Here is a 16,807-nt window from a genome sequence, read left to right as displayed (position 1 = left end):
AAAATAATTTATTGATGCAACTAGCAGCAATGATAAACTCTGATTGATCAATTGAATTCAATATGATATCGCTTCTGACGACACATTACTTTTTTTCATGCTCAGCCTTATTTAACTTTTGTATTTCTATTTCTTCTGTTCTAGAAAATCGAAATAAAAATAAAATATTTAAAAAATTATAGATATTTATTAATAATTAATATTAAAAATACTTATTAATTCTAACTTACTAATAATTTTGAATTTAATAAAATAATTATATATAATAATAAACTAAATTACCATTTGATTTCAATCTCTTTGACTTAAAATTTTTCCATTATATTAATATTTTTGAATAATGTTAATGTACTCACAAGGAAAGGAAATTTTAATAAAATATATTTATAAAAAATAAGATTTATGTTGGAAAAATGTTATTCAAATATTTGTAAAATTTTGATTAGGGGGGGGGGTGGAGGGTAAAATTTTTAAATTTCCCCCTTTCCCCCCCATTGGTTACGCGCCTGACCTTTCAATTGCTGAATAGGTATTGCATTATTATATTTATAAAAAAAATCCCTTAATGGAAAGATAATAATTTAGCATTTATAATGTATTTCGACTTACTTTAATTTAATTTAAATCTCCAGTTCACTGTTATTTGTATTATTGAACTCTGCAACATTTGTTTCACCATTTTCTTTATTAGATGTTAAATCTATTGGTGTTATTGTTTAAGCTTGATTATATACCTGGTACGCTTCTTTTATTAATATATTTTGAAAGGATTTTTTTTTATCATCTGACTCAACCGATAAGTTCTTAAAATATGGATGTGATATTAATGTCAAAAAAGCCTCATTATATTTAAATCATAGGAAAATATTTTCTTAAAATTTTTTGCCCATACTATCTTGGGCAGCTTTTAATAAAGGTCGAATAATATTGTAAACTCGAACTTATTAGATAAACTAGCCCCTTTTAACCACATATAAATAATATACTTGTTCAACAAAATTTGTGTTTAAACCTTTATTATTTTTTGTATATTTGTATATAAAGGTTTTACATCTAGCACGTTCATTGTCTTTTTTAACTTTTATTTTTAAATAATTTCCATATAAAATGTTAAGATTGGAATTTGATTCACGGGAAATTATTTACATAAATTAAATTTCACAACCTTCTTCTTCACTACATGAGTGTTAATCATCCTACAAATTAAAAAATATTACATAAAATTGGTAATGATTTTCTATCTAGTAACATTTATATAAAAAATATAATCTTAACTTATTTCGTTTTGTATTTCCTATTTTTTATCTATCTACTGTAATATGAGTTGTAAACTTTCCAGCTAATTTTTATTGTCATCATATTTAAAATATGGCTGAAAAAAAGGAAATTAATGCAAGATTCTGAAGATAATAATTTTAAACATGAATATTAAAAAGAAGCTGTATCTGTATCTTTTGTCAAGAAAATGAAAATGATACAAGATTCTTTTCAGAATAAAGGATCTTAGATACAGACACTAGTATCTTAAATGTCAAATAGATATTGAGTACAAGATACAAAAGGATCTTGTATCTTAGATACAAATATTCGCGGTACTGTCCAAATCTGACCATGCCCAAGATTACTTGACTGTCCTATATTTTTTGGTTAATTTTGTGGCTCGTTCAATTTTTGAAATTTCGATACTCATAATAATTTTGGTTCGATTTGCAAATTGTTTCAAAGTGAAATTGAGTGAAAAGTAAATCAATATTAAATGCTCAGATCTTTGAAGATCGTAAGATTTTAAAATCTTTTATTTTTTTAAAAAAAATTTTGCGCAGATCCTAAAATTTCTTGATCATTTATTTAAAAAAAAAAGGTGGATCAAATATTTTGAAAGATTTTAATCTTTGAAGATTTTTCGTTTAAAAATATTTTTTATAAGATGTTATAGTAAATTATTATTTTCATAATTTTGAATCAAATGAGTTTGTAAGCATGTTAAATTAAAATAAAAAATTAAAGTAGTAACATAAAAAAGTGATTGTCATAATCCTTATTTTTTTTTAACTTTTTGAATTTTTTTGACGCAAATGTGTTAAAATTTATATTACAATTAAAAATATCAATAAAGATATACCATAGAAAAGTGACGATTGTCATAATCATTATTATTTAACTTTTTAAAAATTTTTTGATGTAATAGGGTAAAAGTATTTATTATAAAATTTAATTAAAATTTTAGAAAAGATGTACCATAGAAAAGTGACAATTATAATCGTTATTATTTAATTTTTTTTAAAATTTTTGATGCAAAAGGGCAAAAATATATATTGTAAACGTGTTAAATTAAAATTTCAAAAAAGAAATCCCATAAAAAAGTGACAATTGTCATAATAGTTATTTTTTTAATCTTTTTTTGACATAAATGGATAAAAACATATATTGTAAACATGTAGAATTAAAATTTAAATAAAGATGTATGTACCATCGAAAAGTGACATTTGTCATAATCGTTATTTTGCAGGGCGCAAATCTCTGATTTTAAGGTAATAATGGGCTAACCCGGGCATTGAAAATGTATATATATTTTTTTGAATTTCAAGATAATATTTTGATTATACTATTTGAAATTATAATTTGCTTATTTTTTCTTAATTATGTCTATCTAAAATACTAAACCTTCAAATAATATTTTGAATACACAAAAAAATTACACAATTTATTTATTATATGATAATGATACAATTACAAATGCTCATTACAGCAAACATAATTGATTTCTAAAGCGTTTGGTGTAAAATTAGATAGCATAGCAATAGGTGAAAAAGTTAAGAACCATACTTACTTTAAATTGAGATTTGGAAAAATTTGCATATAATAGATTAATAATATGATGACCGGAAATAAATTTTTGCAAACAAAATTAAACAAGTCGGGCGGACCTTCAGTAAAATTTTATCATTACTGGTCTAATTTTCCTTAAAATTGTTATGGACCTTGGCTGAACAAATTAAAAATAATTATGACAGGCCGGGCCTGGCAAAAATCTACTCGGGCCTTAGCGGACAACTTGTGCAAAATTTTTTAAGGGTCGAAACGGTCAGGTCTTTGTAGCCTTTACGATGTTTATAAAAATTTTATATTTTACACTATTATACTATACTATACGTGATAAGCAAAATGATTTATTACACATTTTTAATATAAATTTAAATAAACATGATTAAATGATTCGCAGTCATGATACCCCAATTTGTAAGGATTTAAAAAGAAAAACTCTCGTAAGAAATGTTTGGAAACTTTATTGGGAGAAGGAGAGTGGTAGTGATTAAACATATCTAATGAATGAAAAACCCTGTGAATTTAATTATTATTTTTTTATAACTATAGAAAATATAATTTATAATTTATATTTATTTTTTTTTTAAATAAAAAATTAAAAAATTATATATTATATTTGAAAAATATCAAATGACGCTTCTCCTTCAACTCGATTAGTTGTAAATCTCCATCCGACCATTTTTGGCCAAGAAATTATTAAAGTGCCGCAAGATCAAGATATTTCTCATGTATTTTTGACTATCATCCTTCAATTCATTCAGTTTGACCACGTTGATATCTTCCTCGTTGACTGGCTCCTTTTCCGCCAACAATAGAATTTTTAAGTTGCAAATTACGTGCCTGAGGTTGAAATTCAGTTTGTGGAATTGCTGGATAACCGGCTCGACCTCGAGTTTTTCGTTGATAATGAATTCGAACAAGTGAGAATACACGGATAACTTTTCAATCATCTCATTTAGGTGATTTGTTTTCTTTGGTATTTATTATTTTTATTTTTTGAAAATTAAAAATAAAGAAGAAAATATTATAATTGGTCTATATCGTAACATTGTCGTAAGAATATAAGAGCAGTAAATGAATATTAAATGCCCCATTATATGATCTCCCAACCTTTTCCCGCCAGAAAATTATTAGCAGGCCTGAATATTTTGCTCATAGATGGCACAAAGGTTTGGACCATCTATTAGCGAAATCTTAAGGTATAAGTCAATATTTTTCTGGCTAAAATATTGTGTTAACCGCTTTTAAAAATCGGCTCAAATCGAGCCCTTATAACAACGCTAGAATTATATTTAATTCTGAAGGTATACACCTTACGTGAATATGATATATTTACCGTGTTTTTATCGTTGAAGATAGATATCATTGGTTTTCTGATCACAAGATCTAGGTCATTGAAGTTGAGGAGGTCTAACATCGAATCCTCTATTGATAGTATTTCGATCTTTTTCGTTTATAAAATTTAATTAATAGCCAATTTATTGATTTAATAAATATACATATTATTTTTTTCTTCTTCTAAAGTTTTCACTTTTTTTTTTTACCCATTATAAATTATTTATCTGACTATGATCGCTACGACTAAACTTGGATCTGTCAGACCTGGAACAGGCATTCCCTTTGCATCCGTACCTCGATTTTAAAATTTATTTTGGATTAAGTGGAACTCTTTCCCTCATATTTTTTTATGAAAAATTATTTACAAGATTAATATACAAAATTAGTAGTATTATAGAAATTTAATTAAATCTTCGGAAAAAAGAATGTCGGATTAGATAGGTCGAAGTCCATATGCAAGGCTCTAAATTATATTATAGACACATTCCTATATATTATAAATATTTAACTTTTTCCATTAAACTATTTGACTCATTTTTTTATCAATTTTATTTATAGCAGTGGCGTCGGCAAGATGTCACCCTAATGGGAATTATGATTAGATAAAATTTCGTACTTTCATAATACTTTTATATTGATAATCTTAGATGAAAATTTGCTTTAATTTTTTTTTTAAAAAACCCTCCTTAATTTTCTATTTCTTTAAAATTCCCCCAGAAAATATCTTCTTCTATTTAAAAAAACGCTTTGGAAAAATCTCCGAATACACAATGCTATCGGCACATTTGAAATTGAAAATTGGAACGCTTCCCAAAGACGCTATGATTCTTATATGTGATCAAAGTTTGACCTTTTCTATTTCCAAGTATAAATGCAAACTAGTATATTACTTTTACTAAACAATCCCCTAACCTTAGCGTTTGAGAGGCCAAAAAATAATGCAAATTGTTATCAATTTGACCATAACCAATCTATCTTATTTTAGTATCCCATAGATTCTACAAGTAGTGTCGTTAAACGGCTAACTCGATATTTCATCTAGAATATTATTAGGCAAGCCTGAAGATTTTGTTTGTAGAAGGAACAAAGGTTTGGACATCTATTAGCGAAATCTCTAGGATTAGGCCATATTTTTCTGGCTAGAATATTGAATTAACCGTTTTTAAAAATCGGCTCAAAACGAGCCGTTTAACAACACCAGCTTCAAGTCTATATGCTACTGCGACTGAATCATAAAAGTATTAAAGTTACAGCCAGGGATACCGAGTCTTCTCAATTTTTAGATACACTAAAAAGTTTGATATTTTTTTTATAAATAATGATAGGTATTGATTTTATTTAAAACATATTTCGTGTATTTAATTATTGTTTTATATATTAAAATTAGTGCTTCTACATTTTTAGTTCTATCTTGAATCTTGATATTTATTTTAGAAAATTTCTTATTTCTTTAAGAATAATCAAAACTAACACTTCACAGATGCTTTTGCTTCTCCTATCCATGATTATATCAAATATTTTCGAGGGAAAAACTACTATGCAGGTATCAAAAGAAAATACATCTTGCAACTAGAGGCAAAATCTGAGGAAAAGATCTACAACGGAGAGTTCTTTTCTGCAGAAATTACTATTCTAACTGCAGGTATCAAAAGAAAATACATCTTGCAATTAGAGGCAAAATCTGAGGAAAAGATCTACAGCGGAGAAGTTCTTTTAGGCAGAAAATATGATGAATTTACAAAATTTACAATACCTTTATAAATTTTTTTAGATGTTTATTCAAATGATACTTTATCTAGACCATAATTATTAGTTACGTAATGCATTATATTTATAATCGCTTATAATATAATTCTTTTATATTAATATTTAATATATATTATATTTAGTATTTATTTTACTATTAAAATGTATAAATATTCATTTTACCATGTTCTTGTACAATGCAGATGCTGTTTTAGCCATTTTCACGAATCTCAACTTACTGGATTCTATCAATTCCTTTCTGATTTCTACTTTCTTCATGTCGTTCAAAGCTCCTAAATCAAAATTTTCTACACACGTCACTTTACGCTTAGTTGTTATTTTATCAGGGTGCTTTCCAAGCGCCATTTTCTTCATCTCCAAATCGTTCCAATTTCTTTTCATCGTATTCTTTACATTAACATCATATTTGGGATACAACAAAGGGAAAGTTGGATTGTTAAAATCCTGCCTTATTTTATTGATTTTGCTTACTTCATCGATATTATTTTGATCGAAGTCATCAGGGTCTAACAAGTAAGGATAATGATACATTCCTTGAGCTGAAGTTACGAGCATAATTAGCATGGAATCTAGGAGTACCAAGGCGAGGAATGTTCCTAAGTTATGAAAAAAATTATTGTAAAATCAAACAAATTTCTGAAAATTAGTACTGGACATTAAATATATCTCTGTGATCGTTATATATAAGGATTCAATTCCAAAACTATTTTTTATATAGAGAGGAGGCGGGGGTGGATTGCAGTTATTGACACAAGCAGATAGAAATTTACTCGAAACTTGAAAATAGGTAATGCTAAAAGGAAAATATTAGAATTAAAATTACGAGACTAGGAGTTTGTATAATATATACATAGAAAATTCTTTACAATTTGCTAGTGTATATTAGGGTTGAACAGATTCCATCTTCCTAAACAAGGAGGCATTTAAAAACTGCAAGCCCGGTCAGGGGCCAGGGTTAATCCGGTCAAAATTTTAAAATTGCGGGAGAAATTAGGTCAAAATCTTTAATGTAGGAGGATTTGACGCCCCCCCCCCCAACTCTTTAAGTTACTTTATGGTATTTGAAAACCTATAAATCAGTCTCCCCTTGATTTGGCCAATTTTAAACCTGGAGACTTATATTCAAATCTGTCAGCCATCTGTGAGCAGAATCTCCAGGCTTGTGCAATATTTTAAGATATCGAGTTAACCGTTTTTTAAAAGAGAGCTGTTTAACCCTGCATTCAGAGTTAGCGTGAATTCGCGGCAAAGTATATAAAAAAAATACGCAAAAATACCACGTATACTTCGCCAAAAATTAGAGTTAACTAGGAATCCTCATTCACAATTAGCGCGAATTCGCGACGGAGAATAGAAAAGTACAGCGTGTTTTGTATAATTCTCAGGATAACAACACTAATCGGTTTATTATTATATTTTTCAAAATCGGTAATATATTATTTTCTCAATTTAATTTATAATTACTTCTTTATAGTGGATTTGTTTTATCTTTATTTATGTTAAAAAAAAGTAAAAATTTTTTGATTTTATAAACGAGATCATTTTATAAAATAAAGATTTTTATCTATTAAATATATTAAAAAATATATTATATTAATTTAATTTTATACAAAAAATAAACTATCTTTGCTTTCCAATGTAAAAAATTAGATAATTTTATGCGAATAAGTATAATTAACGTTTAACAAAAATTTTTTTAAAATAAAATATGTTTGTATTTATAATAATATTGACCATATTTTATTTTGTTTAAATTTTGGAAATTAAATATTTTCCGTCATCATTAAGAAATATTTACAGGACATAATCATAATTTTGTTATAATTATAAGCATAGGCTTCTAAATGTTGTCAGAGCAAAGCCTATTTCTCTCCTTTCTCCCAGCAGTCATCATCGGGCCTAAAAAATATGCGATCTGATAAAGCATTAGAATGGGGTAAAGAAATCGCTCGTTATTTCCAAGCATGGGCATTTATCGTTTTTACGATTTGCTTCAAGATCAAAAGAAAGAAAGATTTTTTAAGTATTCCGGCGAATCATAAATGGAGAGTATAAAAATCTCCTAAAAACAAGATATCTATATCTATCCGTATATATTTATTAAATGACGTAATTCATTAATTGATGGGTTTTGTGTCAGCGTCATAATTAGTGTTGTTGTTGAAGCGTTCTATAACTCAATATATTTTATCCAGAAAAATATTACACAACTAGAGATTTTTCTCATAGGTCCCAATGATTTGGAGATCGATTAGCCGGATCTCTATTTTTCTGGCTAAAATATAAAGTTAGCTTTTTTTAACGGCTCAAATCGAGCCGTTTAACAACACTAGTCATAATGGTCAATGCATTTATAAATCGTATTAGTAAAATCATATTTTAATTGTAATTATCGTAAAATAATTTTAATATGTATCTGCTTCGTTAAAAATAAACACCCATCAAATAAGGTTACATTTACGCAACTAGAAATAGCTTTTTTGGAATAAGGAAAGTTCTTAAATTTCTTTATAAGAGTGCAGGAAATGATTTGCTCTTTTAATCTTTTTTTTTTAAAGCAAACTTGACATGTTTATCGGATAAGTATAGATTTAACTTATTATTATTTCTAAAAATAATTATTTATCAATTAAAAACATTAAAATTGAAGGGAATTTTTTTACGGGAGTTTTCCGAAAAAGGGAGGTAGGTATGTGTTATATTGAGGAAAAATAATGGGGGGGGGGCGGGAGATCTGGCAACCTTGCTTGGAGAGCAGCAAGAATATTTATGGTTTTAATCCGAACCTAGTAAAGAAATTTAAAAAAAAAACCAAATCAGGCAAATTTAAAATAAAAAATCCATTTAAGATTATTATCTTATTATAATCGGTTGGAGAAAAAAAAATCCCATAACGGAGCTTTTAATTTTTTTTATTTAAAAACTCATATTTTCAATTTTACCTTGCGAAACAATTTATAATAAATACGGAGAGGAAAAATATATTCGAAATAACGAGAATTTTAAAAAAAACAAATACCGATCTAGGAGGTTCTCAATGATCAAAAATAAAATAAAAATCCGAGCGGGTTTCAAGCCCGATATTACGAATACCCGAGGCCAGAAATTTTTTTTCTATAAATTAATCCGGAGCTAGAAAACTCAAAACTCAAATTTTGTTACGCCTGCAGGTCTCCGATATAATGATAAGTGGGTAAGAGAATCAAATAAAAATAAGCACCTTCTCCTTACCCCCTTAAAATATTTTGTTTTGTGTACTTACACACCCCCTCCAATTTATTTTTTGAAGGTATTAGATAATTTAAGGTTATTTAAAAACAACTCTTATTGGCATTTATTATAATTAAAACAAAAAATGCCCATTTAGAATTTTTTTTTTAAAAAAAAAGTATTTTTATGAACGCACTACAATTAAATAAACGGTATTTTTTTAATCACTCTTAAATATTTTTTAAGAAAATAGGCTAATTACGCCTCTGCTCCCGAGTCTCTTAGATCATCGAAACAAGCGACTCTATGGCCCCTCCGATGATCAAAGTATAAAATTAGTCAAATATAAAATGAATACCAGATGTATTATATATATACTACAAGATTGGGAATTCATTCATTAAATGTATTTAAAAGTGTTAATACACAGGAGTCAGTTGAAACGTCATTTTGTGGCTTGAACGCCGACGAAATGATATTGATTAGTAAAATATTAGTAGATGTGCAAACCAGAAAAATGGTTCTACAGTTGACTCCTGTGTAAGCACACTTTTAATTTAATGTGGTAAATCTATTAGCATATCTCCTCTTAGATATAATCATGCCATACCGGAGTGGCCCCCATAGCTAATCTGTCCTGGATTATCTAGGAAATACATATTCTAAGCAACCCCGAAATGAAATCCACTAACATCTTATATCCAACCCATTTCGCACAATCGATAATACAGCAAATGGCAAAACTATATTTAATAACAAGTAATAAATGTTTAAGAAGAATTGTGAAAATGTTTTAAGATACTCTTATAGGATCAGGAATTTTAGGCCTATGATTTAACGTTGTCAGATGTGGTATAGAAGGAACAGTACTATAACCAAATTAGGAAAAGACTTAAATTCCTATATAGTTATTCTTATATATATATAGTATAAAAGAGAAGAGAGTATAATGAAGTAAATGGGGTTATGAGGAGACCAAAATATCTGCGATTCCTTAGTTTAAGAACTAATTTCCTAGTTTCATAACAAATTAAGTTCTTAACAACAACTCCCTAATTTATGAATATCAATGAGTTTTTTTAAAAAAATTTTTATCGTTTTACCTTTGTTGATCATCTCCAAATAGATTTTTCCTTAATGATCTATATTCCTAATCGTTTCGCGTTTTAAATTTTTTTTTGTTTTGCGTAAATTTTTTTTTATAAGATCAAAAGAATAATATATATAATATTTTCTTGAAAAAAATATTTAAGTCTTAAAAGTTAGAAAATGAAAATCTTTATTTTAAGGGGAAAAATTGTTATAATAATTTTTATTTTGTATATATTTTGTTATGACAAAAAAAAATTTTTTTTAGAAAGGAAAAAAGATATTACGAGTTTATAATGATTACCTAATGGCTTTATATAGTCTTCTCAGCGGAATCAGCACCCCAGCTATTTATAAGAAAGAAGAAAAAAAATAAATTATTATTTCATTTTGGTAGGTTAGATAATAGTCATTAGATTATTTCGCATATTTTTTTTGTTTTGTTTTTAAATTAAGGTGTTTTCTAAAAATACCTACGTATTATTTTTTATTTTAGTTTTAACTGGAACAATATTATATGATAATTTAAAAAATAATTCATGATACTTTGTTTAATTAATTATTTATGAATGTCCCATAATTATATATTTATATAATATAATAATGAATTTTATATATTCCGAAATATGTAATATATAAAAAAAAATAATATCTGTATGAGTTATTATATATTTCTATTTGGAATAATTTAAGAAAGGAGAGGAGAGGGGGGGGAATAGAATATTGAATGGAAACTAGAATTTCACTCAGTTCAGATTAATTTCATCAATCCATTTTGTATATGCATGCATACCTAATGTTGTTCCTTTTAAAGCGAATTTATACCTATAACAAGATATTTTTTAAAACTATATTTCAAAAAAAATATATATATATAATTATTAAATATACCATCCCATTCAAAATATTAGCGGCTTGCGTAATTTTCTAGGAAAATCAATTAATTTTTTTTTTTTGGAAAAAATAAATTCACCCTCCTATGGTTAATTTAAAGTGTATATATATTTGTTTTAATTAATTATTATGATAAAAGGTGAATAAAGGATGTAAGTAAGGATCTGTTTATAGGCTCTATGTTCTTAAAATTAAATTAAACAAATGACGACAATCGAAATATATCATAGAAGTGATATTTACGTAATTTTGTTGGAACAAAATTAAGATTAACATATTTTATTTTATTTTAAATTGGGTTTCCCTATAAATAGTTATATTTTTATTTCGATATTATTAATAGTTAAGTGGGAACATTATATCTTGCCATTAGTATATATTCAATTATTTTTTTTTAAATCATTTTGACAGATAACGGTATTATATATTATATAAAAAGAAATAAAAACTATCAAATGAAATTGCTACAATTTTATTTTTTGGGCAATTATATCGCATCACTAGTATTGTTAAACGGCTCGTTTTGAGCCGAGTTCTAAAAGCGGATAACCTAATATTTCGTCCAGATAAAATATTATGCAAATCTGAATATTTTGCTCATAGAAGGAACAAAGGTCTAGACATACATTATCGAAATATCTAGGCTTAGGCAATATTTTTTCTGGCTAAAATATTGAGTTAGCCGTTTTTCAACACTCGTCACAGCCCTCGTTTCTTAAATTTATTTTGCTTAAAGATCAAAGCTACAACCAAAGTTGATCTAAATTAAATCGGTAAAACAAATAAATCTTTAAAAATTGAGCTCGTAAGATTATGCCGGGGTTTTTTTTAACCAAAAAAAAACTTGTTACCCAGAAAAAGAGTGACTCTGTGAACCTATACTAGTTAAAAGGAGAGTTTATGGTAAGCCATTGGAGTATCCACACACTCTCTATATTATAAATCCTGAATTTTATTTTTTACTGAGGCCATTTATTATGGTCCGTTTATGCAAAACGTTATTTTTAATATTTAAAAATTAATTTTATATTAGTTAACCATATTTTAGCTATTTAATAAAATATATTTTTTGTTAGTGTTGTTATAACGGCCCGATTTAGGTTAATTCTTAAAGGCGACACCTGATTACGATTTTAACCAAAATAATATTATTTGTAAACAACGTGATTTGGCAAACAGAGGTCCACAATTTCCTGTTATCTATTAGCAAAATCTCCAGGCTCACTAATTGAGGGGGGGGGCATTTGAAAACACTAGTTTTTTTTTAGCTAATATAAGACTTTTAAAATCTTATTTTAACTATTTAATAGACTTAGCACGTGGTAGTAAGGGTCATATATACTTGTTCTAAAAATTTTCTTGAGTTTTTTTTATTTCTGTTGTTAGCATATGTGCTTTATCTTTGCCGGGCAATTCCTATTTTATCTAACAGTTTTATACTCTGTCCATACCAACTATTTTCCTGGATTGTGTCTTATAATTCTCAAAAATCTCTTTAATATTGATAGATATTAGGGAAGGTAATATACTAATACTTATATTTGAACAAAAATTTTTTAATTTAAAAGGGAGAGGGAAAGTGGGCTGTAAAACATTGTAAATTAAATAGGATTTTCGAAAATTGTTTTAAAAATCTCAATTTTAGTCAACCCAATATAATACAAATTAACGAATTCGTATAATAATATCTATCATAATTTACCTCAAACAAATTGAATAATATATAGGTAAAATTATTAAAAACTATAAAAATTACCGCCTTCCTGGCCCCCTCTAAAAAAAAAATGTGCGATTTTCTAATTTATTTTATTTTGCTTCTATAGAACTAAATAATTAATGATACCTAAATTCTATAAAATCTGTATGTTTATCTGTAATATACATATTTTTAACATTCATCGTAAAAAAAAAATATTATCAGTTGCCTCATGGAAGTTGGTTATAAACATTAAAAAAATGGAGATTTTTTTTTCAATTGAATAATTTATGATATTTAAATAACATTTTCCACTGTAATCATAAACGTGAGAATGTATGTAGGTTCTAATAATTCTTACAAATTAAATTCTATTTTTAATTTGTTTCTATAGAACTAAATAATTAATGATGTATATATAAATTTTTTTTTACAAATACAACTTACATTGCCTGCAAACAACAACAGAAGAAAATAAATTAACTCCTTAAATTTCAATTGGATATTGATTGATATTCAAATTATTTTTTTAACGAATTCCTTCCTTAAAAAAAAGAATTTTTAAATAAAATTGTGCGATTTACTAATTCCTATAAATTCAAATCTTGTGTATCTTAGTTTGGATGGATGGAAACTAAATAATTAATGAATTTCTGTCTATACTAATTCATGCAAAAAAAAAAGAAAGATTCAAATTGACTAAATGAGTTTTTATAAATAAAATTTAAATTTTCTTTTTATTTTAAAGATTTTTTTTTGTTTTCCCCCCGTTTTTATTTCATTTAAAAATTTTACCTGATATAAAATATAAAAAATAAATATTCCGAATTTCAGACGCTAAGCAATAAATAATTAATTATGTATATTTTTTAAATAAAATATTTAAGTCATTATAAGTATTTATATTGAATATTAATAATAAGATAGATATTTTAAAAAAAACATACTAGTAAATTAAGATCGGCAAAGCCCGGCCCGATTCGTATCCGGGATTTCGGGTCGGGATTTTTGGTGAAAAATAAAAAAAATATTCGGAATCGCTGGACCGGACAAAATTTTTTCAAATAAACTTTAGTACCTATCTATATAGTTAACAAATTACATGGTTTCCCATTAAATGGGGAGAAATCTATTAAAATTCTCAAAAGAGATCCAAATCAAGAGAAAAAGTCCCACATGAAAAGATTTAAAGAGGGAGGGGGGGGGGGGGTTGATAGTATTATTCACTCAAAAATTTTAGACCCCCCCCCCTACCTCGCTATTACAATTTAGTTATGAAATTTTATTTAATTTTTCCAAGGGGTGGTAACGTACCCAAGTTTCCAACTTGGATATCATGTCCGACACGCAAGGGAAAAAAGTTTAACCAGTAACGTGGTTCAGGAAGACATGTAAATTAAAACGAGGCGTGTAAATCTAAGCCGCCTAAAAATAAAAAACATAGCCCCCCCCTCCCCATTATCCCCTTTCAAGTTGAATTTAGCGATTTTGCCGACTTGTTTATAACCGGAAAAATAAGGAACTTTTATTTTCATTTTTTAAAAAAAAAATTTTTTTTGTGACAATAGGCAGGCATCATAATACTTTATTTAATTTTTTTTTTGTATCGAATGGAGTAATTTATTCCTCTATTTATTTATTTTTTGAGAAAAAAATAATATAAAATAACTTAATCTTTGAAAATGAACATCTTACCTTCCACCTGGTGATTAAATAGCTTTCACTGAATGTCTACCTTTAAAGATAGTTATTTTATTTTGCCATAATATAGGAGGAAAAAGGTGGAAATAATAGTGAATATAGAAATTTATGGTTCCCCAGGGGTGACACAATGCGACAGATGCTGGTTAATGATAGTCACTACCAAGTCAACGTATAGCAATTTTCTAAGTTGGCTAAATACCGACCAAAATTTTATTAAACTGTAATAAGTCCCTTATTATTGAACATCTATTATATGGGAATCATGTGGTCGAGTCCGGCCTCCTATATATCATCCCCCCAAGGATGGAACCACCAAGTTAGATTATTAAAAAAAACATGATCATTGCTGGGATTCGAACCCATAACCATCGGATTGGTAAGCGACGCTCTTGCAAAATAGGCCACAGAGGTTTTCAAAAAATGACGATTTTTCAAATATATATTATAAATAAATTTTGATAGCGCCTATCCAAATGAAAATAACGAAATACAAATTTGAGGTAATACCTTAAGGTGATGACTATCATTAACCATAGATTCACGACGCCTGGTAAAACAAAATATTCCTCTTATGGAAAGTTAAAAAAATAAAAATATTTATTGGTATTTGAACAAATTCGCAATCTAAAATTTATTCAGCATGAATAATACTGCTATTATTTAGGTAAACTGTGGCTTAGTTGCATAGCATTGTTACCGATCAAATCCTGTTTAGTTCTCATAACCAAAACTGAACCTGAATCAATCCGTTAAACCAAACCTAATCTGAACCGTTAAAAAATTTGCCACCCAACTCTGAACCGAGCCTCCAAATAATGCTTGTGAACCTGGTTAAACCTTTTGATATTTTACCCCTTTTAAAGATAATTAATAATCCAGTTTTTATTAGACAATTATCAGTAATTATTTTTTAGGTATTTTCTGTATGTTTCTATTTGACGGTGACAGCTAACCAAGTTAGAATATAGAAGCGTTCTCAGTTATATTATATCATTTGACAGAAGAGTTTTTTTTGAGAATAGTCATAAAATTCTATAAAATATTTTTTTCTTTTACAATCCGAACCGATAATATTATTATTTCACAAACCGACCCGGAACGATTATTTTTATCTGAACCTAACCCTGAACTGATATTCCGGTTTTGGATATCTGCTAATAACCTAACCCCTTACAAAATTTCTGAGGATCACATAAATGGGTATCTTATGTGAGACAAATATTGCATTATTTTTTTAAAAAAAAGAAGTTATATATTGATAGTAATTCATTCCGTTCCAGTCCCGTTAAAAAATAAATAAATGTATATAATCCTACATTCAAAGTTACCGCGAATTGGCGACGAAATATACAAAAATGAAATATATTTATTTGGTCGCCAATTCTCGCTAATATGAATGCAGGGTAACCCGGACTGGAACTGGAAGCTCCGTAAAGAATATTATTGATAATTTTTAGAAGTTTCACTTATCATTTCAACACATTTTCTTTTCTATTCGCTACTCCCAAAATTTTATTTGTTTATTTTTTTTTTAAAAAAATGTTTTAATAATAGTTTTTTTTAATTATTATTTCTTCCAAATTCGTATGTTTTTTACTTAGAAAAAATTATTTTACCGTGCCCTTTAGTTACTCCTTAAATATGGCACTTTAGGCCTGATTCACAGTGAGAACCGATTTCGACACATGATATAGCAGCTGATCGATTTTTTAAAATCTGTTTGGATCAATTTTTCTTTCATTAATATGAATTTTTATCTTTATTTATATTATAATGATAATGATCTAAGAATTAATGATTTAAATAAAGATAAAAAAAAATTGATATCACTATAAGACTCTTAAAATCGCTCAGCTGTTAATTAGTTTAGAATAGCATCCCGCTATGAATCCCGCTTGATATGGGGACTCTCCGAGTCCTAATTAAAACTATTTAGAAAAAACATCTCAATCAAGATTTCAAATTTTTTTTTATTGGTGTTCAGTTCATATTCTATTCAAATTAATAACAAATACCATATTAACAATAGTATATCATAAAATTTTTAGGAAACCGTATAGAGCAATTAAACCTAATTCAGTGACGAGAGGAGGCCAGCTTTAACATAACAGCAGGAAATTTATTGGATGCCCCCCACACCATTTCTAATACTTCGGCGGCGATATTCCCGCCAATTAATTATGAATTCTTTTTAAATTTATAAATAGTATGTTAAATTATCGATACTCTACTATAAACTATCAAAAAATTGTGAATTTTAAGAGTAAAAAAATATGAATTAAA

At 27.1% G+C, this 16,807-nt stretch overlaps 1 protein-coding gene across 2 annotated transcripts; it reads right to left on the bottom strand.

Annotated features, from left to right (window-relative positions):
• Window positions 1-3,382: 3,382 nt before the first annotated feature.
• Window positions 3,383-10,628, bottom strand: LOC135922043 (uncharacterized). Of its 2 annotated transcripts, XM_065456454.1 has the most exons (5): window positions 10,535-10,562; window positions 10,245-10,291; window positions 6,094-6,527; window positions 4,163-4,270; window positions 3,383-3,797 (listed from the first exon to the last, which is right to left on the bottom strand). In XM_065456454.1, the coding sequence occupies exons 2-5, from the start codon at window positions 10,255-10,257 to the stop codon at window positions 3,480-3,482; spliced, it is 873 nt and encodes a 290-aa protein (XP_065312526.1). In that variant the 5' UTR covers window positions 10,258-10,291; window positions 10,535-10,562; the 3' UTR covers window positions 3,383-3,479. The 2 variants fall into 2 exon arrangements, with proteins under 2 accessions (XP_065312526.1, XP_065312527.1); XM_065456455.1 differs by lacking the exon at window positions 10,245-10,291 and having other exon boundaries at window positions 3,384-3,797; window positions 10,535-10,628.
• Window positions 10,629-16,807: the final 6,179 nt, after the last annotated feature.

The sequence above is a fragment of the Gordionus sp. m RMFG-2023 genome, chromosome 1, assembly GCF_954871325.1.
Source record: "Gordionus sp. m RMFG-2023 chromosome 1, tfGorSpeb1-WG-v2, whole genome shotgun sequence".
Lineage (NCBI taxonomy): Eukaryota > Metazoa > Nematomorpha > Gordioida > Chordodea > Parachordodidae > Gordionus > Gordionus sp. m RMFG-2023.
This window is presented reverse-complemented; position numbering and strand designations above follow the sequence as displayed.